Source organism: Gymnogyps californianus, chromosome 2, assembly GCF_018139145.2.
Source record: "Gymnogyps californianus isolate 813 chromosome 2, ASM1813914v2, whole genome shotgun sequence".
NCBI lineage: Eukaryota > Metazoa > Chordata > Aves > Accipitriformes > Cathartidae > Gymnogyps > Gymnogyps californianus.
Genome location: NC_059472.1, coordinates 135223509 through 135250796, shown reverse-complemented (window position 1 = coordinate 135250796; position 27288 = coordinate 135223509). Strand labels below are relative to the sequence as shown.

Here is a 27288-nt window from a genome sequence, read left to right as displayed (position 1 = left end):
GCAGCACTTTGGCATTCCCAGATCCAAGAGTGGACAGTGACTACATCATGACTCCATATGTAAGCTCCAGGCATGCATCTCTTGCTTGCCAACTGTCATGAAATTAAACTTGTACACCCGAGCTACAGCAGGCCCACGCACGTCAAATGAGAATGTCACCGTCTGTCCCAACAGGTGTTACAGATGCAGTAAAGAGAATTGCCACGCAGCTCCCTTCTTTTAAAAAACTTCCCTTTATTCTTCACAATTTACTAATCCTTGAAATAAAAACACAGGTACATTCCCTGCACAGGTGCATTTATGTATCCTCACTCTTACAGTTTTCAGAATATTAAACAAAAACTTTCAATATATTAAATAGTAAAAAATTAATACCGTTTTTCCTCTGTTTTGAGGATGGTTCTTATTCCTCTAAGTTGAAGGATATTGCCATGTTCAAAACACCAGTTATTCGTCCAACAATTAGAGAATCTCAATTTTTGCCATCCTTACGCAGCAAGCGGTATTTTCGGTTGTGGCATTCCCATTGATTTCATGAGACACAGTAGTCAACTTGAGTGAAAACAGCATAGTTAAGGGAAGCTATTTTCTAGATATGGTATTTACTTGAAAGCCTAAGTGAAATCCCAGTTGTATCAACACACACATGAATTTTCCCATCTAATTCACTGTGACCAGGTTCAGCATGAACAATATTAAGCACTTTTTACGTTTGTGAAATAATTCATAAGCAACATCCCAGTGTGCTCTACGGCATCTTTACCTGAAAGCTGAGATGCAGAAAGCATTATTCTTGTCAGTCAAAATATTTTCAGTCATTCTGGTCTTCCCTTCATTAGACTTTGATAAACTTGGAATATTTTTGACTAAACCAATAGTGAAATAATTCTGTTGAAACACACATTTCACAGTCAGGTTGAGATATCTGAAACAGCAGTATCATTTAATAAAATTGCCACAAAATAGACATATTGTTGTGCACTCACTAGTCAAAAATATTTACAGTAATGCCATGAAAAGTTGAGAATTCAGATGAGTATCTTCAGAAACTTAACTGCTACTGATTTCCTTCAGATAAAGCTTCATAAAGCGGTGTAAAAAAGCAATTTAACAGTTGGCTTCCCAATGCTTTTAACTACAGTTCTGTGTACTTGCAGAAAAAAATATTTAAATTACAATTAAAATAAATTTTAGGTTCTGAAAACTTGAATAATCCAAATCAAATGCTTTTTATTTTTCACTAAGTGGCTGATTAACCACAGATACTCATAGATTTTTACTATGCTTACTGTTGGTATACATACAGATGGATGTCCGTGCCACTCTAGTTTTTATCAGATAGTAAATACCTATTTTGACAATCTACAACAGAACCTGAAGTATTTATAGACAAATTAGCCAGTATTTCATCTCACGATGAACAGAGACATGCTGTCTTTCAAAGGGAGTCTTGCATAAGCCATGCTGTAAGAACTCAGACATGGTCAGCATAAAAAATTCTTTAGGACCCTTGAGGTACAGGGACATAGCCAGAACTCTTGGTCCCTTCCTACCCTCTTCTTACTCCTCAGAATCTTGAATTTTTTGAAGAGCAATGTCAGCTAAGCCAGTCTCACTTTCCAGTGGACTTTCAGGGTGCAGGCCTAGTGCCTCCGTCTCTTTGGTAAATTCAGGTTCTTCCGTTCGGTCAGTAGCATGATTCAGATCCACTTCTTTGGTAGCATCTGGACCAGGATCTGACTGTTCTTCACTTGTAGAAGTATCCTCTACTAGTTGCACTTCATCTAAACAAAAGAGAAATCCCATCATCCGTAAACACTGAACTCATCTGCAAGCAAACATTTTTATTACTGAAGAATAATAAACACTAGGAAACTTTGCATCAACTACAAAAGTGATTAATTTAACCAAGTTTCATCAAAAAAGACCTAAGACACTTGAGTTCTGCTTAAGTTGGCGTAAGATTACTCTCAAACTAACCCTACACAACGCGCTCATTAATTTACCTTCAGTTTTGCCATACTTCTTTTTAATATGTAGAGGAGCAGAGTAGGACACTACAGTTATTCTAACTTCCAATTCAAACATGCTTTATTGGCACTATTCTTACAGTTAGCTTTTCAAAGAATGACTGCAGGCCAGTTAAACAGAGAGTACAAGTGGGTTTTGTTTTTCTTTAAAAAAAAAAAAAAAGAGGCATGTACGTGATTACGTAGGAAGCATTTTTGCAGATAAGAGACTGAAGAAATTGTTTGCTAATGAACAGTTGACCACAATGAACTTTGGTTGGGTCATCCTAAAATTTATAACCTGACTGCATGGAACGGAATCAGCTATTGCACCTTTACTTTTCAAGCAATGTTTTTGGAGAAAAAAAATTGTTAAATAACTTTTTGCCCTGATTCTGCTAAGTAGGGCTTGTGTGCTAGCAATTCTGAAAAGAAAGAGGGGAAAGCCTAATTGGGGGCCCAGGCACCTTTAGAAGTAGTTAATCTTGGTTTCTTATTCTCTGTTATGATTGATAGCCAGCTAAAAACACTGTCATAGCTAGCCACAATACTGCCAAAGCCCTGCCAAGGTCTCATTTGGCTATGGAGCTAACTGCCTTAAGCACAGCCTGAAGCATAGACTTCCTTAACACTCACCCTTGTACAGTGGAAACTTTTAAACTCTTGGTTTTGCTTGTAGTTGCAGCTGTGGGATTTCTTTTTTTTTTCCCTCCCCTTATGCATAGGATTTGTAGGGGTATGTCGTGGTTTAACCCCAGTCAGCAACTCAGCACCACGCAGCCGTTTCCCCCTCCCTCCTCCCAGTGGGGTGAGGAGGAGGAAAGGGAAAAAAAAAAAGTAAAACTCGTGGGTTGAGATAAGAACAGTTTAATAACTAAAGTAAAATATAATACTAACAATAGTAATAATGAAATATAATAATAACAATAGTAATGAAAAGGAATATAACAAAAAAGGGGGGGGGGGTGAGAAAAAAAAACAGTGATGCACAATGCAACTGCTCACCACCCACTGACCAATGCCCAGTTAGTTCCCGATCTGCGATCCGCACCTCCTGGCCAACCCCCCCCGTTTATATAATGGGCGTGACGTTCCATGGTATGGAATACCCCTTTGGCTAGTTCAGGTCAGCTGCCCCGGCTCTGCTCCCTCCCAGCTTCTTGCACACCTGCTTGCTGGCAGAGCACGGGAAACTGAAAAGCCCTTGGCTTAAGATAAGCGCTACTTAGCAACAACTGAAACATCAGCGTGTTATCAACATCATTCTCACACTAAATCCAAAACACAGCACTATACCAGCTACTAAGAAGAAAATTAACTCTGTCCCAGCCCAAACCAGGACAGGGTATTATTAGCTTTTTGAAATAAAACTGCTGTTGATATGAAAAGCGTTGATACACCACCATTCACAAGGTGACTTGAAGCTAGGATGAATTCACTGTCTTGCTAACAATGCATAATCTGGTAAGGTCTATAGTGTGTTGGCCACGTATCTGAAGAAGTTAATGAAGATTAACATGTAGATAGTGCAGTAGCAACAGGTCAAAAAACGTTAGCTTCCCTTTTTAGGAAGGGAGGGAGAAGAGCTATCCACCAAGATCGTGTCTCTCCCTCTGAAGAGGACAGCACCTGGCCACTGACTTGTTCAGTTAATATGAACCTGCAAGTGTGGGTATTTGTCACCAGTGTGAGGCATCACACTGCTCACAGCCTATTATGTTTTGCCGTATTGGTATGCAATATATTCAGGGATTTCTACTATCCTTGCCTCCAACTTCCACAGTCATCTTGATCCCATGCAACAGCAACTCTTGGTGTAACAGGATCATCACAGAAAGCTGTTGAAAACGTCAATAATTACTAATTTGTTACTAATTTATATCCTGCTATAGTTTTTAGAGTCCAGCTGAATTGAAGAATACTACCATTGTAAGACAAGTGTGATTCGTCCAGTGCACTTCTACAATCCTTAAAACAAGGGAAAGGGAATCTAATAAGTTAAAAAAAAGTGATTTCATCTCCAATTTTCGTATTATTTCACTTCCAGAAACATTGTATAAGAGTAAGTTAAGGGGGTGGGGGTGATAAGGCGTTTTTTCTGTTGTTATGTATTAATTATTTGCTTATTGAAGGGAGAAGAACACCATTAACAGTTCAAAGACTAACACTTTCTTTCTTCACATTCAAAGTACACAACACAATTAACTTGATACTGTGATTATGAAGAAGAAAGCATTACAGGAGAGTTAACATCTACATTAACCTTTGCAACTGGAAGGAGTGGGCTACTTGCTTATTATGCAATTTGTCCTGACACCTCCAACGAAAGGTAGAGTAGCATGAAACTTCTGCATGATTTTGATTAAAGATTTGGATTTTGAAACAGTGCAGCGTAATTCAGAATGCTTTAGTTGTAGAAACCTGTGTAACTCTAGCATTAAAAACCAGATTTTGGAAAGTACACAGCATTTGTAAATTGAAAGACTAGAATTCCAACAAATGCAGGTATGCTGTTATGTTACAACAAAGATTTTTCTTTCAACCTCAGCTGTTACAGATTTTTAAGACCTGTGACTATTGTTCCTTGTGGTGCAGTTAATGCAGCATTAGTTTCAGCAAGCAAACTATAGATCCTAACCTTTCTTTTGCTTTTTTTCTTGTTTCCTTTTTTCTTTGGCAGCTTCTTGTTCTTGTTTCTCATGAATTTCCTTCAAGGTCTTGCAGACTTTTTTGTGGGTAAACCAGTGTATTTTCTGGCAGTTCTGGTCGCAGTACATCACCTGAAAGTTACCAGAGCTATCAATTCATCTTCATGTACTAAAAAAATACACACTATTCTTGCATTTCTTAGTGTACCAAGTTAAATCTCTCTATGTATAGTACTTAATGGTATTTTTAAGCAATTTGTAAGGTCATATGGAGTGATTCTAACCTATATAAAAATCTATAAAGAATAGTTTGGTTTGTTAATTCTGAACGTACAGAAATTTTACTCTTTCTTCATTCATAAACATACACACTTGGAAATCCAAGTACTCCTACTTGTGAATTTCAGGCATCTCTCCCAGAAGTAAATGGCTTGCACATTCCCAGTGTAGGCATACATGCCATTCCTCCTCAGTCTACACAGTAAATAGTGAAGCATTCGAAATCCTCAGCACCTCAGTGGCACTATTTTTTGTGATTCATTATAACTATTTATGGATTCTTACCATTTTACATACTGAACATCTTTTGTCTGCTCCCTTTCCCCCACAAGTTGTACAGAATTCAGCATCCACAAAACCCACTTGGCCAGTAATAGCTTGTGTAAGTACAGAAAAAGCTGTAGGATCAGAACCCTGAAAGGTAAGACAAGAGGTGGTAATTAGATGAAAAACCACCACTGTCATGAAGAGGGACATGCAAGAGAAAAACAAAACAGGCAATGCAAGCTTCCAGGCGGCCAGCTGCAGTCTCACTGAAGATGCCGTAGCAGCAAGAAACATAAAACTAAATCACAGAACTTCGACTAAAATGCACAACTTAACATTTATACGGTTAGATAAATTTTTGTATATGAAGTTAACTTAGTCCTTAGCTTCTGTAGAAGGGAGAACAAAAATTATCATTTTTTTACTCTGTAAACTATTAATAATACTATTAATGAACTCAGTGTTCTTTACACACTGTCACCTGCTTGTAGATCATATGCAGCAGGTTTTTGCAGATTAGTCTCTGTGCTGGCACACAGAAAGATATTTTACTTGTCACTGACATACTATTGTGCTCAGTGTACTCAGATGCTACAGGCCCAATGATCAGAACTCGAAATCTTCAAAACAATTATTTGCATAGTATTATTTAGATATTATTTGCAGTATCTTTCCCATGCAATACAAGCAGTATACTAAGTAAGACTTAGTATATTTTACTGGTAACCATAAATTAAGACTATTCTTTTGGGCAATGATGTAAACATTAGAGGAAAAAAATGCCAAGCTGCTCCAGGTCTAAGTAAATCCTTAAACTGTTAGACTACCATGGAATATGCACGATCATAACTACTACGACAATGCTGAGATGCCCAGACTGAATCCAAGTAATTGTGCATGCCACAGCTCACAGGCTTCCAGACAGATAAAAATTTAAAAGCATCTCCTCCTTTCCAGTTCTGCATAATGGACAGAAATCCAATGTAACAAACCGTATTTCTTTAAAGGCAGAAAAGACTCTTCTAAGAAAAAAGGGACAGGAAGGAAAATGTTTACTCTAAAGCAAGTCTTAATGCATCATGATGGCTTATGTTTTCACACTGTGTTTATTTTTCTGGCTTAGACAAACAGTAGGGATTGCATTAAGCCTCAGGACATTTTAGCAGACTTGGAGCCACTTAAGATGGAGGCTATTTTTAGTTCACTCAGCATAATCCAAACACGTCACAAAATTGTTCCACTTCCCCAGTGTTAGTGCATATAACATCTAGCTCTCAGAGACCAGAAAGAACATTCTTAAAAAAGAACAGTAACTCTTGTGTAAGATTTATTGTGAAGTAATTAATAGTACTATAATGAAGAGTGTGTTAGCAAAGGCGTATGAGGAAAACTGAAGTTAGATTTTTTTACTTATAATTTTGATTTCCTAATTCAGATATACATTTTGCTCTACATTGCATCATCCTGCCTCTCCCTGTGATAAAAGCAGCTTCACAGAATGTTTTTTCTTTTTCTACCATCATATATTACCAAGTTCTCATGCATGCTAGAAATAATGAATGCATTAAATCTAGGAAATGATTCGATCTTAAATTGAATTTAGACATTGTGAAAAAAGAGTGCAAAATGAGTTTCATCTGCGTCTGAATCTACAATTCGTAAAAGCGAATTGGCAAAGAAAAACTGAATAGACACCCCAGAGTAGGAAAAGAAAGCTCTCAGAGAAGAAACAAATTGTTTCAGTTTTCTTTAAAAGCTGAGGTATTTAAGCATTCATTATGGGCACAGGAAAAATCTACTAGTTGAAGTATTTTAGAGCATTTCCCTGCAACATGTAAAATAAAATTCCAGTTTGCCAGAGAGTTCAGGGACATCAAAAACTTTTGCTTAATATAATACATTGCAGAAGCTGAGAAACAGAAAGATGGCTTAGTTTAAACTGAATTTACTATGCAAGTTGCTTAGAAAGTATTTTCTTGATAGGAAAAACTTACTATTTCAACAGGAGCAATACTTCTCACGAGCTGCTGGAGCAACGTAGCTTCACAGTAAGGAAACTTTCGGATACTTTCTCGAATTAGCTTCTCTTGATATACAGGGAAACCATCTTTATCTCTCCCTTTCAAGAGACTAAATTTTTTAAAACCGAAGTCAAATAAGAAATCACATAGTAAATGTTCAATAAAAAATACACAGCATGCCGTACTCTGTCCTCTTTCAAATTATAGAGAAGAATTATAATTCAAAATAATTTGGCAACTTCATACATAAAAGTGTTTAAAACGCAAATGAAATTATTTTTATTCTAATGCACAATCATTATGAAATATAAAACAACTAAATGTATGCTCTGAAACCACTACTTAGTAATCCAACCACACAGAAAAATAATCATCTACAGGTAGACTAGTATTTACATCTGACTAAAGCAACTAAATGCTTTGTTGTGTTTAAAAATGAGCACTGTAAAAATAAAACACTGAAGAATGCACAATACTTTCAGATACAAATTCTGCTTTACTTATGTTTAATAACGTGTTATAGTCCTGATGCCTCTATATTTATCTGGTTGGCTCCTACTTTTTTATACGGATCACTGATGAACTATTTGATTTCAGTACGTGAGAGCTGACTCCGTAATTTATTTTCAGTTATCACGTAGAAATCCACAGAGGTCTATGGGGAATGTGATCCTTCTCAAAGTCAGGCCACTTACTTTGATACTTAAGATCAGGCAGCTGGCTTTGTAACTCTGAGTAGGTTCTGAAGATCTGTCTAAGTGATTTAAGAGCCCAAGTCTCATCCAGAGCCAGTGGGATTTGCAGTTCTTGGTTGCTTAAGTGTTTTTGAAAAAAAAATCTCACCCTGTATGACTGCTGGAGAGCAAAATGGCAAGAGAAATGTTCCCAGATGATCCATATCAGACATTGAGAAATTCTTTTTTCAAGCCCATCACTCCCCTTTTTCTCCACCACATGTTACGCTCTGCTGCTTCATAGCGTATGTGTGATTGCCAAGCTCTAACCAGTTCCAGCCGGGAACTGAAACTCTAGGAATGTTTCCTTTGTACCCCAGGAAAGGACAATGCCACTTCAGACAGAAAAAAGGGAGTCAGTGCCACCCTGAAGTGCTTGCAGCTGGGATTATTTCAAAATTTACTTGGCATAGCCTTTATCCAAGACAATCCAATCTATTATTACAGTTGTCTTTTTCTGATATCTGTAAAGCTGGTTCAAACATATGCCTTCAGACCTCTCTGTAGAAATACATACCTTTTGATAAATCCATCTAGTTTATCCTCTCGCTCTTTTAAAAATGTAATACATTTCTGGAAGATGCAACTGATGTAGTGCATTTTCATAGCAAGTACTTCATTCATATCTTTCTGCTTCATACATTTCTCACAAATTAGATCCAGAACCCTATAACATTTCTGCAGTGCTTCTACTTCGGCCAATAGAGGGTTCTCTTTTACCAGCAACACAATCTATGAGAAAGATTGAAGAAAATGTAATCCAATTAGGAACTAATACTTTTAAACTTGTGGATTAGCATTAAAGGTTATATAGCTCATTGCAGCTAAATTTCATTGGAGTTTCTAATATTCCTCTACTTCCATCTTATGCAGTCTTCCCCTTCTTTTTTCAGTCATTATTTAGTATTATTATTTAGTATACTGTAATTCACAGTTCCCATACCAGAAACTTTTAAAATTAAGACTGGTATTAAAAATAAGAAGGATTTTTTTCAGAATAAGAACTGAAGAATCAAAACCATTTCAAAAGAAACAGTTACAGACTGTTTCTACCAGACTACCATACACTGTCCTAAAATCTATTTCCTTTTGAACACCTAAAATAAACTGGACTTGTATGATTTAAGCAGTTTCACAGAACACATCAACGTCACATAATCTTGGCGTACTTCAGGTAGACTAGTAAAGCACTGAACTAACCATTTTAAGAGGAAACTGTATACTCATTAAATTAGCTGCCACTGGTGCATTCCTGTTTGTACATACCGCAGATACCTGGCTGGCAACTGTTGACAAATTCCTGACTTTGAATGGCAAGCCCAAGGAACTTGTCTTTCAATTTAGGTGTATTAATTTCTCTGAACTACACTGGAGGAGCAAACCATGAAAGACATTATTTTCAGCAAATATACTGGGAAGTAAAAATAAACATCTCTTGCACATACGTTCAGAAACAGCAGCAGCAGTAGATGTTACTATGGTGAACCAGTGATGAAGGTAGGAAGATACATGCTGAGACAAGCACTGAGAGAACAATGAGATTTTGTTAAGATAGGAAGTTGTTTTATGTTTTCACTTCAAGTGGGGCTAGGAAGAAAAGAAAGCTATTTATGATTATTGATGGAAAAAATAAGAATCTCTCCACTTTCGGCTAGGACAGAGTTAATTTTCTTCCTAGTAGCTAGTATAGTGCAGTGGTTTGGATTTAGTAGGAAAATAATGTTGATAACACTCTGATGTCTTCAGTTGTTGCTAAGTAGTGTTTATACTAAGTCAAGGATTTTTCAGCTTCTCATGCCCAGCCAGCGAGAAGGCTGGAGGGGCACAAGAAGCTGGGAGGGGACACCGCCAGGACAGCTGACCCAAACTGGTCAAAGAGCTATTCCATACCATATGACATCATGCCCAGTATATAAACCGGGGGAGTTAACTGGGAGGGGGGATCGCGGCTCAGGAACTAACTGGGCATCGGTCAGCAAGTGGTGAGCAATTGCATTGTGCATCACTTGTTTTATATAGTCTAATTCTTTTAGTATTATTATTGTCATATTATTATTATTATTATCATTATTTTTCCTTCCTTTCTGTCCTATTAAACTGTCTTTATCTCAACCCACGAGTTTTTTTTTTTCCGATTCTCTCCCCCATCCCACTGGGTGGGGGGAGTGAGCGAGCGGCTGCGTGGTGCTTAGTTGCTGGCTGGGGTTAAACCATGACAAGGTGTTAGTTCAAGATTCTGGTGTATATAAACACTGAAATAGCTTCATTTTTTAATCACGTCTAAATGTTGAGCCTGATTCTTCCTCATTTTCAGAAGCATCTGAAGTAGTGGATAATGCTTTTGATCTCAGTTGGACTCTCAGAAGAGCTGAATGCTTTCTGACATAAAGAAACAGTTCCCATGCCAACAAACACATACAATTTACGTATTACTCCACCTTAACAGGATGCATGTTAGTAGTAGTAATAATTTTATGTAGAGGCCCAGCTAATTTTACTGGCAGTTTTGGTTCTTTATCTAAGCCTTGTGGTTTAGTATAGTAGTCCAGCCTTTCACGTGGAAAGAAGTTGTTGATGACGGTCACACAGTCATGTTGACCTAAAGGCACACAAGAAAAAAAATCAGCAATTAAATGAAATAATAACCAAGAAAAAAAGACCTAAACCCAAATCTAATATAAGCAATACAGGTGAGAATTACCCACAAAGGAGCTTAGCATGATATGCTTTGCACTGGTAACAGGCAACTCTTGCCATTCTTTTGCGTGTAACTTTTATGTTCAGTAAGTGTAACTTACTGACTCCCAGCAGGGAATGACTTCATGAAATTTCATTTTGAGAACTCTGTCCCCTTCCCGCATCCTCTTTCCCTGGTAAGCCAAAACTAAGAGAATAGGTATTTCTGCCCAAAGTTATACTATACTAGTAGTCTCATACTGGTGTTAAAATTTTTCAAGAGAAGTTCTCTCCACTTTGTACTTTCAAAAATTAATTACATTTGCCTTGAGACTTGTAAGTTTTCAGACCTGAAACATAGTAGTGTAATAACCTAAAGTGGGAGAAATTATAAGAACAGAACATGCTTAAAATTTACCAAAAAAAACCCTGTGATGAAAGTAACAAGGTGAGAGAAGTTACATCCCCTTCTTGTTTTCTACATCTGACAACATGATGGATTACTTGGCTAAAGGGAAAGTAAAATTTAGCTTCTCCAGTTCAGGACCCCATTCTTTAAATTGATTGATTTATCTTGGCACTAATCCTATTAATCAGTAGAAGAAGACACAGCCAACCAAATTCCAGCATTTAAAACCCTCCACTGTTTTAGAAGAGACTGTTCTAAGCTAGTAGAGCACAGTGTAGACAAATGACAGGGGAAGAAGTATCCTCACTTCCCACACACAGACAGATGCATTTATGTTGATTGGACATAAAATAAAAAAGAACAGGAATGGATTCCAATGTTCAGACTTTCACAGAGTAGCAGATCTCAGTATGCCTGAAAATATTTATTTTATCTTGGTGACGTGATGAGATTTTAAACAAGAATTCTCCAAAATTATGTTGGAGATAGCATTCCCCATTCACTAATAACTCAATTCAGCATCACATTAGAAAAGACTCTCCAAATCCAAAGTATAATTAATAGGAGCGGACTTCTCTGACATATTAAGTGAATAGTTAAGGTTTTGCTGATTGAACCTCAAGTGAGCAATGTCAATCTTTTCCTCTTTAAAAGACCAGAATGAGATATGATTGAAATTGAAACTGCACTAACTCACTATTCAAGGATGTAAATCTAAAAGGCAAGGTAGGCTCTTGAATCCAGAACACCTAATGGACTTGCAAGAGAGTTCTCAGACGTTTAAACAATACGAGAAGGTTGTGTTGAAGTGAAAATACAGGTCCTCATTTTTGGTTGTTGAGAAGGTCATCTGGACAGCAATAGCTGAGTCATTAAAGTGACTCCACTTTTTTCTGGTAATATTTTATCACATGTCCTTGCTAGAAATAAAGTGGTATATTTGGGAACGTTAATCCAGAAATCTCCCAGCACTGTCAAGATGGGTAAAGAAGTAAAAAGGGTTTAGGAAAAAAAGACAAGAAAAAGAAACATAACAACAGAAAAAAGCCTGGTTCCATGTTTTGCCCAGGATCAGAGAGCATACTGGAATGACAAATCTTTTATCTTGTTCTAGTCAAGTTCAGGTCAACAAGTACTGACTACCTCAGAACAGGTTCCGAGACTTTGCCCTCTCTCAAATGCAGAGGGAGAAGGGCGGGAGGTGACTCACCACTAGCACACAGCATGCTCGTGGCAAAGCTCAGATGAGAGTTCCTGACTCCTAGCGCTATGTTCGTTCCTTCCCACAAAGGAAGCTCCAATTATGCACTTTGTACTGCACTTCAGACACCTCAAATGTTACCAGCTTCCTCTTACTACTTGAAAAGTGATGACATTGCAAAAGCTTGCACACTTGGAGAACAGCAGCATCTATTCTTACAGATAAGATCATTTGTGCTTTTATGAAACAAAGCATGGGAATAGAACACAAATTGACTGTTACAGGATGAGATGTGGAAAAAAAGCTGAACAACTGCATCAGTTCAGAACAGGTCATTAAATAATGTTTCTCCAATAAAAAGCATCAGAATCTAACATTTTACTTTAGGAATGTAGGAAATGATAATAGACTTTCACCTTACCCACAAAAGCGGCCATCTGAGCTGCTGTCCTTCCCACAGAGTTAACAACATCAGTCTCTGCTCCAGCCTCTAACATCATCCAGGTGATTTCTTTGTTTCCTGAATTTGAGGGGAAGATATGGGGAATGAGAGAGTACAAACCAGAACTTGTAATTCTTTATGCTGCAGAAAAACAAGGAGTGAATTTCTTAAAGACCAGGAATAACACTGAGGGAAATGAATGTTCTTAATGTCATGATTTTAAGAATGGATTAAGAGAAATGCACGGTCCTGCCTCCTTATTTATGGTTCCAGAGGGTCAAATCAAAGTAAAAACTAAATTCAGGCAGGGTATAACTCTGCTCTCTGTAATGCACGTTCAGCTCCCTGTGGAGCTTATGGGAGTCATATACATGTAACCACACCAGAGCTTGGTCCCTCTCGATAGCAGTATAGAAGCAAATTCCACTAATCTAGTTTGACAGTTCAACTACAACATTGGCTATTCTAAGAAGAAAAACAAATCCAGTACTATTATGTAGTGGGAGCACAGAGAAAAGAACAGATTGTTCCTTTCTCCACAGCGGGAACTGGGTGTTCAGACTGGGCTAAATACCAAGCAAAATGAAGCTAAAATTTGATGGGAAGATTAGATGACTTAATTGGTGCCCTTCAGAGACTAATAAGGACACTTGTCACCACTCATGCTGGTTCTGCTTTCAAAGGTATTCTTACTTTATCAGTTTTTGTGCATATACTAAGTACAGAAAAGTGAATATAAAAAAAGAAAGGCGTGGTGGATGGAAATGAATGTTTCTCATTTAAAAACAAAGGCATTGCATCAGTAGTGCTCATGTACCTTTTGCACTCACAGATAACAGACCTTAAAGTCAACATTCAGAAGCATTCAAACCCAGGATGACAGGTTAAATGCTCAGCTGTGACAAAATGGTAAAAATCCAGCATTTTCCATAAAGCTGCAGTCACTTAACAACCTCTATGAGTTTGTTCCCATCTATCTGCTGCAGGTCTGATATTGCTCAATGCCACAGAACGCTGAAACTTCCCAAATCTTTTTACCAAAGTTCTAGCAGAAAAGCTATCTGATGATCCAGTTAATGTTCATACACACACATATGCCTTTCTTTTTTTATACTTATGATGAAAGAGGCAGAGTTTAAACTCTACCTGCTAAGAAATCTTACTTCCCTAGAATCTCCTTTTTGGGAAGATGTAAGTGGCCTAGTAAAGAAGAGACTTAAAATAACCTAATATTCCCAAATCTAATCTTTTCCCCAGAAGGAACAACGTTTTTTATGTAGTGTCTTTTTCTCACCCAACGAAATAATTGTTCCTTTCATCACGGAAAAAGAATAGCAAGAAGAAAGCTGCAAACCACCACTTGAGAAAGGAGAAGATATATACAGCTATAAGCACTCTCATGAAAAAAAAAACCAATGTAAGAAGAGAGGGAAAATTAATGTGAGAAAACATGTTTTTAAAACTTACTAAGTACATTTTTGAAAGCCCACAAGATAATTGCAAAAATAATGCAGGAGAAAGACAGAATTTGAAAAATACTGGATTGATCTGACAAGCCTCAAATATTACTAAAAGCTACTGATCTATAGTCCTAAAAAAGGCAGTTTGGTGCAGCATCTTTTTCAGTGTAACACTGTATAATTAAACAGAATGTACCCCAGTGCACAAGAAAACTATCACAGGAGACTGAATTTTGAGATCTGTAACAAACAACACTAAGTGCAGATAGACTATATGCCTCAAAACGCTTAACAAAATCAATTTTTACATGAAAAAAGATCCCAAGCCTGAACAGTAGCTCTCCTGTTCCACTGTCCTGCTGGTCTTGACATATTCACATGGTTCACATAAGTAACACTAAACCTTAACAATAAAAACCTGTCAACATTTTCCTTTAAATTATTAATTTATGGCTAATTGTACCCATCAAGGCCATAAAAATCAGTGATCTAAGTTTAGTAAGAAGTTACCTGAAAGTCCAGCAAACATCAAGGCAGTATATCCATGCTCATGTTCATTGCAGTTAACATCAGCTCCATGTCGCAAGAGCAACCTGCACATGTCTACTTTCCCTTTGTACGCTGCATGCATTAGAGGGGTCATGCCATGCTAACAAAAGAAGGAGGAAAGAAGTAGCATACAAAAAAGAATTAGTTATATCTCTTGACCTTCATACCATTGATAATTTTTGCTTGTACACACCTATTCAGAATAACTACCAAAGCCTCATGTAATATTTAAGTTAGCAACACCAAAAAAGCTCACGAAATCTTCATGAAAAAATATGGTTACTAACATGCAATAGATTTTCCATTTCCATGTCACTTTTCTGATTATGCTGTGCTATCTATGTGAAAACAGACCAGTGTTGAATAAATGAAAACCATTTACCACTGATTTGTCATTGGCCTTTTGTATAAGACATTAGTGTTAAAGACAACTAATGCTTCTGCTAGTGGAAAAAGCTTGTTTTAGAAAATTTGTTAGGTTCCTAGGTTATTTCTTTTCTCCCCTGCATTATATGATAAGCAACAAGAAAATTAGGAATAGGCTCTTTGTTGGTTTTGCTATTACAAAGATTTGCAGTTTCTGAAACCCATCTTGCTCATTTTTAGTCATGATTACTGGTAATTGTGCTATCCTCCTCTCTCCCATTTATCCACCCTTTTGGTATTGTGTCTGTGATCTTACATCAGCCAGAGCTCTGAAAGCCCTTGTAAAGACACACAGCTCTCACTAGACTTTAACAACCACACAGTCTCAAACCTTGCCTTTTGATAATCTGCACCAGTACAAAAAGGATTAGCTTCAGCAAGGGAGGCACTGAGTTTTTATTAGAGTTGCACTGGTGTAATTATAAATACAAACCCGGGCAAAGCCTAGGGGAAATTTTCAGAACTAGGGTGCATTGTTAGTGCAGGCTCTTCTCTCCCTCTCAAAGGGCACGGAGAAGCACATTTCTGTTTGAGAAAATTGCATGACATTCCGTTTTTAGAATTTGATATGCTTTTTCCAATATGCTGTTTATTTTCACTTAACATCAAGTCAGGATTCATAGAATCATAGAATCATTTAGGCTGGAAAAGACCTTTAAGATCATTGAGTCCCACCGTTGACCTAGCACTGCCAAGTCCACCACTAAACCATGTCCCTAAGCGCCACATCTACACGTCTTTTAAATACCTCCAGGGATGGTGACTCAACCACTTCCCTGGGCAGCCTGTTCCAATGCCTGACAACCCTTTCGGTGAAGAAATTTTTCCTAATATCCAATCTAAACCTCCCCTGGTGCAAGTTGAGGCCATTTCCTCTTATCGCTTGTTACTTGGGAAAAGAGACCAACACCCACCTTGCTACAACCTCTTTTCAGGTAGCTGTAGAGAGCGATAAGGTCTCCCGTCAGCCTCCTTTTCTCCAGGCTAAACAACCCCAGTTTGTAAGACTTGTGCTCTAGACCCTTCACCAGTTTCGTTGCCCTTCTTTGGACACGCTCCAGCACCTCAATGTCTTTCTTGTAGTGAGGGGCCCACAACTGAATACAGGATTCAAGATGCAGCCTCACCAGTGCCGAGTACAGGGGGACAATCACTTCCCTAGTCCTGCTGGCCACGCTCTTTCTGATACAAGCCAGGATGCTATCGGCCTTCTTGGCCACCTGGGCACACTACTGGCTCATATTCAGCTGGCTGTCGACCAACACCCCCAGGTCCTTTTCCGCCATGCAGCTTTCCAGCCACTCTTCCCCAAGCCTGTAGCGTTACATGGGGTTGTGACCCAAGGGCAGGACCCAACACTTAGCCTTGTTGAACCTCATACAATTGGCCTCGGCCCATCGATCCAGCCTGTCCAGATCCCTCTGTAGAGCCTTCCTACCCTCAAGCAGATCAACACTCCTGCCCAACTTGGTGTCGTCTGCCAATTTATGTTATCATATTATCAGCCAAGACACAGTAATTGCCCAAGACCATTCTCCAACACTGAATATAAGGGAGTGTGCTTTAGTTTGTCCCTGAAGGAAATCAAAATGGCATTTTCTTCCTTTTTTTGCAGGTTAAGGCTGTGTGCATGAATACACTCATGTACACCATTACTGCAGTTCTGTAAACGCATGGTAATGTGACACTCTGAAATAATGTAATTGTCAGTTTGAGCTCTAATATATTTCTTGTTTCAATTTATGCTAGAATAAAACCCAATTGAGTTAAATTTATCAGTAAACTTTTCAAAAAATTCCTAAAGGTGAGGGAAATTGGGAAAGTTAAAATTATAATAACAATTTTTAAGTATTATATTTTCATTATTCCCCATCCTAACTGAAAACAATAAAAAATGATTACTTGATGCATTATATTTTAGTAACTCAAAATATTTTGGTAAACTGCAATATAAACTCCCATTAAAGAAACAAGAGACCTGAAGAGATCAATTCACAAATACGAAACAAATTTGTGATTGTTTTTGCTAGGTTTCATTTGTGGTCCTACAAAGGTAAGTAAAGGCTTTCTATCCTAATATATAAAATATGTTGTGTTATGTTATGTTGACATCAATTTTTATGGGCCAATCCCAGTCTGGAGTCATAGTATAGATTCGCCTCCTTTAGCAGCGCAGAAAAGTACTGCTGTAAGGAGATATGAACACAGTAAGGTTTTTGACTGGAGAAGGAACTTCAAGAAAATAATTACTTTAAGTCTGGTTATGTCGAATGTCAGTTGTTTTAATTAAAAAATCTGTCTGAAGATTACAGGACAAAGGAAAGGGTTGGGGGTTTTTTTGTCATCCCCTCCTCCTGGGAAACTTTTTTTAAAAGCCTTTGATTAAATTTTGAGTGTCAGGCTGTGGTATGGACCAAAAAAACATATCAAGCAGAAAACATGTGGACAGTTGTTCGAAAATTGGATTTAAAGTCACACTAATATCAGCCTTTCACATTCACAGCAAACAAAAAAGGGACAGGCTAGACACAAGCTTATCTGGAAAAGCTTGGTATCCTGTTTATGTCCCTATACAGAAACTGAAATGACTGCAAATACTATTCTCAGGCTGAATATCAAAGACAGGTCCAGCAACAGTCTGTTTTCTAACAGATGACATTTGTATTGTCAATACAACATACTTAAAAGATTAAACTAGCAGCCAGTTTATTAAGCATACAGAGGAAACAAATTATTTATTGTTCCAGTATGGAACATAGGATGAAGAATCCATTTTCTAGCATCTACTATGTAAGATTCTTCTAACCAAAAATCCAGTCTTTTAACCTCATTCCCTAGGACAAAAACTAATCCTTCCCAGTTTCTTGTTTACTTTGCAGGGACGTTACATGGTTTACAGGGAGCAAAATTAATGTCTCCAGTCTTCTGCAGGGCTATAAGTATTCCCTGTATGTCTGACTGTACAAGGGGAATAGAGTTTGCAGTGCCTCTAGAAATTGCTTGGCACCTCCCTTGACCAGGTTCTTCAGCTCATCAACCAACAAGGACTCCCTGGCACAACGGGGCTATGCCTTATGGCACAGCCAGCCCAGCCATTACACACCACCCTTCCCAGTTCCTGATGTTGAAAATATACCAGAAACAGACTGAGGGATGGGATTCCAAGAGCTAAGTTGACCTAATGCTGCCATGGTGGGGGAGCCAATTGAAGGGGGGGGGCGGGAAAAAAATGCTACAGGGTCAGTGGGCTGCATCAGCTAACAAGGGAAGAAAAGGACGCGTGGGGAGGCAGGAGGGGCAGAGGAGTACCAGGACCAGGGAGGGGTTGGACTCCACTGCCCGAAGTGGGGGAAGAAGAAAGCACGTCAGTCTCTCTCTCTTCAGCACCTGGGAGAGGTGTGTGTCCGCAGGATGAATAAAAATAAATTTATCAAGGTAATAAACTGGAAAAGCAACCTTCCGCCTTCTAGGAACTACGGGGGAAATTTTCAACAACACTGTTTCTCAGCTTTCATTGACCAGAGGAATTGGGGAGTGTGGGGTGGCCAGGGAACAAGAGTCAGGACAAACAAACAAAAAAATACACAGACCATCTTGCATCCCAGTGACCTCTTCATATTTGGCAGAAAAACTATGTTGCGAGCATTTAAACACTCATGCTGACTGTGTAAGAACACAACCATGATACATGTATGTTTTTAAAAGCCATTGTTTTGTGGATAACACACTGATGATTCACTACTGAAGGAGCCACATAGACTTCTGTTACACAAGAGAAGAGAGGAATGCAAGTGGTCCCAACACTCTCAGTGTTTTACACTTCTCATGCTCACTTCACCCTTCTCAACCGTGGTAACTTGGCAAGAGGTGGCACACAGAGGCTGGATCACACTGGAGCGGCTCCCTCAGCAGGTATTGGGGTACACCGTGACATTGCATGTGTGAATACTAGCTACCTAAATAGAGTGGGAAAGGGCTGTAAAAACCCTAGCTGAAAAACTGCTGTAGACACTTGTATGCCGACAATGTTGAAGCATCCACATCTCCCTTTCCCATTAACATGGGAAGAGCACCTTATTTTATTATTTCGATTCAGGCAACTATACCCGTTCTATTACTTCAGAAAATTACAAACTAAACACATAGACTGTAGGTTTGGCTTTTATTTGAGACAATATTTGGGAAGTTACTAAAAGGGAAACAAATGATGCAAAAAGAGCAGATGTCACAAGGAACACAGAAATACTAGTTGGTGTATGTCTTCAAAATCAACTCTCCTGAATAAAAAGGAAGAGCACTACCGAAATTAGACCAACTCATTAAGGCTGGTTCATGTAGGTATTGAGAATTTGATTGTAAAAGCATCTCTGACTTTTAACAGCAATTGTACTGAATGCTGCTAGTCTAGAAATACATGACTTGAATTTTCATTGGACGAAAGCCTTTAGAAATTTCACCCTTAAAGCTTTTGAATAAGATTGCCCTTACCTATCTTAAACTTACTGCAAGCAGGATTTGGAAGGTAGTCAACAGATACATGCATGAATGATTTTAGCTGTAGCTAAGTATGACCTAATTAGAATATGAAATACTGTTCAGTGTCAATCATAGCTATAGTTTTCCTCCTTTATATTCATCCTGCTGAGCTGTTTTCACATATGTAACGCATTAGATTCCTCTGATGATCCTTCTGTTGATCTGCAGCGATGAAAAGTTAAACTCTACATCAGTCAGCGACCTGAACTGAAACCAGATAATTCTTAATAGCTGTTGAATTTTCTTTGGTTTGTGTATTTTGAAATACTATGTAAAAAGACAGAACTCTTTCTCCTCAATAAAGGCCAAGGATCTGGGCATTTTCTACTAGCATAGGAAGTTCACAGTGGAATAGCAAAACAGATTAACTGAAGAATGCTCCACTGAACACAATCAGTACGAGTAAAGCTACACATATCTCATACACTAATAAGCAGGCTGCTGCTGTAATTCCCAGAAAGTATTCAGTGCTGTAATTAGCATATAGAAGTGCACTGTTTCTAAAAAGATATATTTTATTACAGAAGTGAACAGCTGAATTACTAAACTAGAGGAAAAAAGTAATGCTGCTAATGCCAAATGATAGTTCTGTATCTAAGAAGATTATGAATTACCTTAAAATTATTTTAAATACAGAAAAACACTGAAGCCTTTTCAGGTCAAGTCCCTCTGCTTGATCTGCAGAAAATATGGGATTGTAGAACTACAGTGTTCCTTTGCAACCTTAACTACCACATGACTGGAGGGAACTTTCACAGCTAAAAAACCCATGTGCTTCCTCTAGACTGCCTTTCTGTAATAATCTGAAAGATGTTAGCCACACCCTGCAAATGGATGGAATTAAAGTCAGCAAACTGCCAACATGAAGTCACAACACTATTTACAGGCTCTGTATTCCCAGGGGAAAGAAAATTCCTGAATACTTTCTTCCATACTATGTTTCCAAATTAGCAACCACTCCATCTAAAATAGGACAAAAACTGACTAAGCAGTGTGCATTTAAATGAAATATATTTGTGCTTATTTTGCATCCATTTCCACTGCCCATCTATTTGTCCTAATATTTTGGGACGCTTGAGCTTAAATGCCCCTGAAGTTTTAAAGTTGCCAGAGTCAAACTGTGAAAGACAAGTTTTGTGGAAGAGCTATGTATTTCTTTGTTTTCATAAAGACAGTGATTAAGCCTAAATATCTTTCCTTTCTTCAACTACCTAAATCCACAAAGAAACAACAACAAAAAAATTGATTTGGCCAGAAAGGATGCTGGGAAAAAACCAGGACTGTATCTGCTGGATATCTACAACCTTCTGGAAGACGGGCATCTGTGAAACTAATTTGAATAAAGGGGTCTTACTCTACTTTCAAGTGACCTACTGCTCCCAGTAGAGCACTGCAGACAGGAGGAGAAGAAGGGTGAGTCTTGGTATATGGGCAGGAAAAGCAAATAGACTTAGAGGAGCAATTTTTTTTTTTTTTTTTAATACATGTAACAACAGCAGAAGCAATGCTGAAATACTGTGTCCAGCTCATGCCTACGTTTTTGAAGGAAGAAGCTGAAACAACTGGAAAGGATTCAGAAAAGAGCCATGATTATAGCTCAATTGGTGAAGAAACATAAGTTTAAGCAAGACACTTAAAAAGTCAATGCATTTGGAAGATGTTAAAATGTGACTTGGTCCTTGTCTAAAGGTACATAGAGAAAAGATTGCGGATTGTCAGTAGTTTTAATCTAGAAGAAAGCAGATCTAAGCAGTTAGAATATATGGTCAAACCAAAAACTACAGGGACATCTTATGTGTTTATTTTTTAAAATCAGGAAGCGCAATATGTAACAGCGTGCTTCTGGATGCTGTGGATTCTCCAGCCTGTGGAAATTATTAAATTGTGACTGCATGTTTGCTGTACCACAAATACAAGAGAGAATAACATTAAACCTGTGCTCATTCTGTGGATTCTCTCATGTAAAAAGGACTTTAAGGAAGGAAATGAGTTCTTAGTTCCCAATTGAATAGTGCTCCCATTTCAATATCTAAGCATTCAATTTTCAGGGCTGTTTCCTCATTTCTTAACATTAATAAAATAAGTAACAGTAGTAATATAAATAATAATGTGAATTTCAGGATAAACAGCTAAGGCAGCAGAGGAAGAAAATAAGACCTGATGCATTCAAAGCAGTCTCCAGTTGCAGCAACACTGAGTAACAGATGAAGCTAATGTTTAACTGGGATTTCACACACTCTATTTATGTATAGATATTAGAATAACACACAAGAGGGAAAATGGTTTATAATAGAAAACTTCTAAAAGTTGACGTGAGATGACTGATGGATTAAGAATCCTAAACAAACCTGAACCCTTTCCTGTTCAATATGCATCATTACATACCACTCTCGGGGATAAAAAGGAGACTGCAAGAAGTACATTGCATGAACTTTTTAAGTCTTACGTGCCTTGGGTGTATTTAGTCAGATGTGAGCATTAAGCAAGTATTGTTAATGCTGTTTCTTCTTTAACAATAGCCTGAGGCATAACTCAGTTATGGTGTCTATTAATAAACCACATCCTCTCAACAGTAATCCTGCATGTTGCACTAATACTGCATCAAGGGTGCAGTCATTCAGCACTAGTTCAGCAATTACACTAAAAGAAAAGCTTTTAAAGTCCATACAATAAAGCACACTTGCACACATACTTACATTGTATCTTGAGTTCCTAAAGTTTACTGTAAAGCTTAGTTTGACTAGTTTGTCAGAAGCCTGTTGAAATTCATACATTAGAAATTAAGGTTTAAATATTTAACTGTATTTAGGAACAATCAGAAGATTGATCTGTTGGCAGCACAAAAAAGGCTAACAATATTCCATGAATATAACCAGTAGATGAAGTGATAATTTTCCTCCATTCAGCATTCACGAGACCACATCTACAATACCCTGTCCAATTTTGGGCCTCCCAGTACAACAAAGACATGGATAAACTACAGCGAGTTCAGCGGAGTACCACCAAGACATGGTGGGAACTTTAGCACTTGTGCAGTGAAGAGAGGCTGTAGGAACTGGGCTTCTTCAGCCTGGAGAAAAGATGGCTTTGGTAGGACCCAAGAGCAGCCTGCCAGTGCCTACAGGAAGACCACTGATAAGATAGAGCCAAACTCTTCAGTTATGGCAGCAGGAGGGCAAGAGACAACAAGCCTAAGTTGAAACAGAGGTTCACAGATAAGGGAAAAACATTTTCACCGTAAGCACAGTAAGGCAGTGGAACAAGCTGTCCAGAAATATTGTGCAGTCTCCATCCTTGGAGGTTTACAAGGCCAGAGAGGATAAAGCTCAGAGCAACCTCATGTGACCTCAGAGCTGAAGCTGCTATGAGTGGGAGGCTGAACCAGAGACCTTCTGAGGTCCCTTCTAGCCTGAATTTCCCAGTGATCCTATGAAATGATAAAGTTGGGAAAAAACACAAATTGACATTTAAATTGATACATTACACATGGATCTAACATGCATGGTGCGCAACTACAGTTTTGCTTTCATGTTACACTTCATATTAATGTTGCACACTTTAGAAAAACATTGTAAAAAGAAAAAGAAGAAACAGATATGAACATCACACAAGGTTCCTTTCTCCACGAACTTCCTCCCATCTTCAGGAAGCACTTAAGGATTTTATCTTCTACATGTCTATCACATCTGCCTCTGCAAAAGACAGTGTGTTTTCTACTTCTGACATAGTTGCCCTCTCTCCAAGTATGTTTATGGTTCTGCAAAGATAAGGCTTTGGGTGACGAGATGCAAGCATGAGATGGGGACAGGTATTCTTTATCCACACTGTCTGCTGCTAAGCAGAGGGACTACAGTTTGGTGGAGGTGACAAAAAGTCAGGGAGCACCCCCATGTGTCTTGCTGCAGTGTTCATCTTACCTTACAGACACGAAAGTTCATGCTGGAACTTGAGAGAAAATACAAACAGTGTAGTACTTTAAGTAACATTAACCTTTAAATTTCTTTAAAAAAAGTAAGAGCTCTTCAAAGGTTCATTATTGAGCTTCAGGCTGGAAATATCTTCAGAATAACTCTGATTTCCAGGAGTCTATACAGCAACGTTATTAACAACAAGAAGGCCTTCAGACCTAGTATTTTCCTTGCTAAACCCAGCATAAAGCTTGTACAGTTTCGCTGTACCTCATCCAAGCAATTGACACGGACATTCTTGCTGCCCAGTAGCCTTCCAGCCTCCTCGGTGTTTCCTTTAATTAAAAAAAAAAAAAAAAAAAAAGACACAAAGAGAGAGAAAGTAGGGTGAGAAAGGGAATAAATTGAGAATCAAGAGGAAAAAGATCAGTTCCATTCCTGATTAGAATCAAAATCTTTGTAGATTAACCACTTGGGATGTAGATTAACCACCAATAAATCAATCGCATTTAGTGAAGAGGCTTAGGAATGAACAGTGTTCTGTTCTAGAAGCTAAAAGCCAAGAAGTCACAACATCAAAGAGAAGTCTGAGAGCATGCACTAGAAGTAAACATCCATTTTTTGTGAAGTAACTGATCTTCACACACACAAGAACAGGACACTAATGTGCCTCTTCAAAAACAGCACCAGAACAATTCTGAGTAAGTAAAATGATACTAAGCATTTTAATACATTCTGTACTTCGACCTCTTTTGGAGCACCTTATGTCTACAAGAGCTATCTAAATTCTCACAATAGGAAATTATCCCATTTCAAAGACTTTTCTGGTCTGAATGAAACATGCTTTATCATTTACTCACATCTCTCCCGTTTAAATTTGAAATTTGCAACATTCCACCTCCCAGTTCCACAAAAGTGGAAGGAATTTGCTTTTGGTAATAGAGAATAGAGGCGGAAAGGACAAGGACCGTGGTAGCTTGATCACTGACGTTTCTAAAAATCGCCAAATGTGTAAGTAGACTGAAGTCTGAAAAAAATCTGTGCAAGGAAAAATAGGCTGTAACTTTGTATTTTTCAATTTGCTACAAGAATCCTTTCAGTTAAGCCACAGATCTAAGCACCTGATCTAAAGCCCATTGAAGGACTATTCAGTCATGTTAACGCAGCTTCAACAGGCATTCAAACAAACAGAAATATAAGAACATTCAAAGAGTCTAAGTTTGGGGAATTAAATTTATTGCAAATTAACAGAAACTTCTGATCACTGATTCAACTATAAGCAAAGCTCTTTCAGCAGTGATGTGCTTAATAAAAATAAGCATGACATCCCTCATTTTAATGACAGGCTTCATGTTTATCTTCACTATATCACAAGGAGGTGCTCTTCCAGCAAATTTTCAGCAAAGCAGCTCTTGCAACTTCAGTTTTGGCTCATTTTCTTCCAAAAAAACATTACAAATACTAGAAATAATTTCTTTTCATAAAGCTTTTGGTGTGCTTTAACTATACTAAACAGGTTTCTTTACTCTTTTTTTTTTCTTTAATTAATTATTTTAGGGAAAAAAGCCAGTCACCTGAGTCATCTCACATACTTGATAAGAACCCAGTAAAATATACTGACTGACAGCCAGGGCACTGTGAACTAGCCTACTCCCCCAAATATATATATATATTTTTTTTTTTTTAAACATGTAAGAAGCTTCTTGAGACCTGGAGTAGATTTCAGAAGAACATCCCAGCAAAAGAACAAACATCAGAAAGAGCAAGTCTTCAAGGGGTGATCTTCAAAGTAAACTTTAATGCAGGTAAAGCAAAGCAAAGTTGCATTTACAAGTTTAGAGTTCTGTATGACAAAACATTGAAGGATTTCCAAACAAGATAATAAACTGACAGAAGTCAGACTTCTAGAATTGGCTAGAGCTTAAAGTTGGAGCCAGGCTGTTCATAGTGGTGCATGGTAGGAGGCCAAGAGACAACAGGCAGAAGCTGAAAGAAAAAGAAGCTTCAGACTGCATACAAGGAAAAACATTTTCACTATGAGCTCAGTAAAGCAGCAGAACAGCTTGCCCAGAGACACTGTGCACTCTCCATCCTTGGAGGTTCTCAAGGCCTGATAGAATAAAGCCCTGAGCAATCTCATTTGACCTCACAACTGACCTGTTTTGAGCAGGAGGTTGGCCTAGAGACCTCCTGAGGTCCCTTCCAACCCGAATTAACCCATGACCCTAATCATAAGCATCAGGTAAGTTGGACAGAAGTGTCTGCAAGACAAAGGCCTGAAACTCTGGTTAAAGTGAGTCAATCAAACTGATTCTGATCCACAATAAATTCATTGCTGACTGTCCTATGCTTATGTCTCTGACACAGAGGTACATTTCAATATAACTGAGAATGAAGCTGCAAAACTATAAATACAATTTCTTATGGGTTCAAGTTGCCTCAAAACTACACATAGAAATGCATGGAGCGTATCAGGTGTTTTTAGTTTACCTCCAACTAACAAACATCGCTCACAATTTTCAAAATACCATTTGAAGTATAACTATTTACACAGGGCTGTGAAATTCATGCTGCTGGACCATGAAACCCAACTGTTACAGCAAGTGTGACAGAAAGCCCCCCAGCACTAGGCATGTGTGCCACATAACATGGCGAAACGGCAACGCTTAAATGAAATGCAAAACAAAACAGCGTAAGGGATAAGAGGTGCACAATACCCTGGACAAGCTCAAGTTCTGTTAATTTAAGAACATCCTGTCTGCAAGGACATCCTGGTCTGGCAACAGCACATAGAGAAACCTGTAACAGGCTAAAGAACTGGATTACCCCCAAGAAAACATTTTTTTTTTCAGAGCACAGTAATACAAGTCATTAGATAAATGTCAATGTATATTACTAATATGAATACACGTAAGAAAGATGTAAGCTTTCCTTGGCAGAGTTAGACTGTCACAGTTGGGCTTCCCCAGCCTGAACTATACAGCAACGCGCACTCCCTCCACGCCTGGCAAGCAGCCCCCTTTGCACTCCCCGGATGACACAGGCCTGCCCCACATACAGCCAGTGCGGGAGAGAAGCGCGCTCTCACTTCCAGGGGAACAGCCATTTTCCCCGTTACGGAGAAGGAGGACGGGGCCCAAAGGCGGGGGCTGGAAGGCAGGCAGGCCCCTATCACGGGCCCCCGAGAACGGCGACCCGAGGAGCCCTGCCGTGCCGGCGGCGCGGGGCCGAGGGGAGCCCGCGGCCCGCGCGAGGCGGCAGCGCGGCCAGTAACGGCCGCCAGCGCCCCCGCCGAGGGGCCGCGGCCTGCCCTTCGCCCGCCACCACTGACGCCGCCGGCGGCGGGTGTGAAAGCAAACCCTCCTAGGGTACAACCGGCGGGGCGGGTTCGGCGGGGGGCCGCCCGGACTCTACGAGTCCCGCCGGAGCTGCGACACGACAGGGCCCGGCCCGCGGCGGCAGGGCAGGGCACAGCGCTGCACAGCCTCCGCCGAGAGGGGCGCCGGCGGCAGCCTCGCCAGCCCACGACGAACAGGTGAAGACGCCAGGGCCAGGCCCGCCAGGGCAGCACTACCGCCCGCCGCCGCGGAGGGGCGAGGGCCGGGCCGGGCTCACCTGTGGCGATCACTCCCAGCAAGTCCTTCTCCTCTAGGCTCAAGTCACCTCTCCTGAGGGGAGCCATCGCGCCCCCCTGCCTCCCGCAGACGGTAAGGCGAACTCAGG

At 39.1% G+C, this 27288-nt stretch overlaps 2 protein-coding genes across 4 annotated transcripts in view; one reads left to right on the top strand and one right to left on the bottom strand.

Annotated features, from left to right (window-relative positions):
- Positions 1 to 4: 4 nt before the first annotated feature.
- Positions 5 to 27288, bottom strand: ANKMY2 (ankyrin repeat and MYND domain containing 2). 3 transcript variants are annotated; one of them, XM_050915691.1, is made up of 10 exons: positions 27181 to 27288; positions 23836 to 23900; positions 14657 to 14795; positions 12666 to 12764; positions 10397 to 10557; positions 8476 to 8690; positions 7198 to 7333; positions 5222 to 5350; positions 4648 to 4789; positions 5 to 1784 (listed from the first exon to the last, which is right to left on the bottom strand). In XM_050915691.1, the coding sequence occupies exons 1-10, from the start codon at positions 27245 to 27247 to the stop codon at positions 1561 to 1563; spliced, it is 1377 nt and encodes a 458-aa protein (XP_050771648.1). In that variant the 5' UTR covers positions 27248 to 27288; the 3' UTR covers positions 5 to 1560. The 3 variants fall into 3 exon arrangements, with proteins under 3 accessions (XP_050771648.1, XP_050771649.1, XP_050771651.1); XM_050915694.1 differs by lacking the exon at positions 5 to 1784 and adding an exon at positions 3082 to 3847; XM_050915692.1 differs by lacking the exon at positions 23836 to 23900 and having other exon boundaries at positions 27181 to 27245.
- The window catches only part of BZW2 (basic leucine zipper and W2 domains 2), a 59296-nt gene continuing 59261 nt past the window's right edge, over positions 27254 to 27288 (top strand). The window contains exon 1 of the mRNA XM_050915697.1: positions 27254 to 27272. The gene's annotated coding sequence lies outside the window, so the exon portion shown is untranslated. The remainder of the gene's footprint in view (positions 27273 to 27288) is intronic.

Coding starts and splice junctions, on each gene's coding strand:
- ANKMY2 (XM_050915691.1), bottom strand. CDS start 27,247: ATGGCTCCCCTCAGGAGAGGTGACTTGAGCCTAGAGGAGAAGGACTTG. Junction 14,796..23,835: donor GTGTCAATTGCTTGGATGAG/GTACAGCGAAAC, acceptor TTCTTTTGTTAG/CATGGCATGACCCCTCTAAT. Junction 8,691..10,396: donor CTAACATGCATCCTGTTAAG/GTGGAGTAATAC, acceptor TCTTTCTCATAG/ATTGTGTTGCTGGTAAAAGA.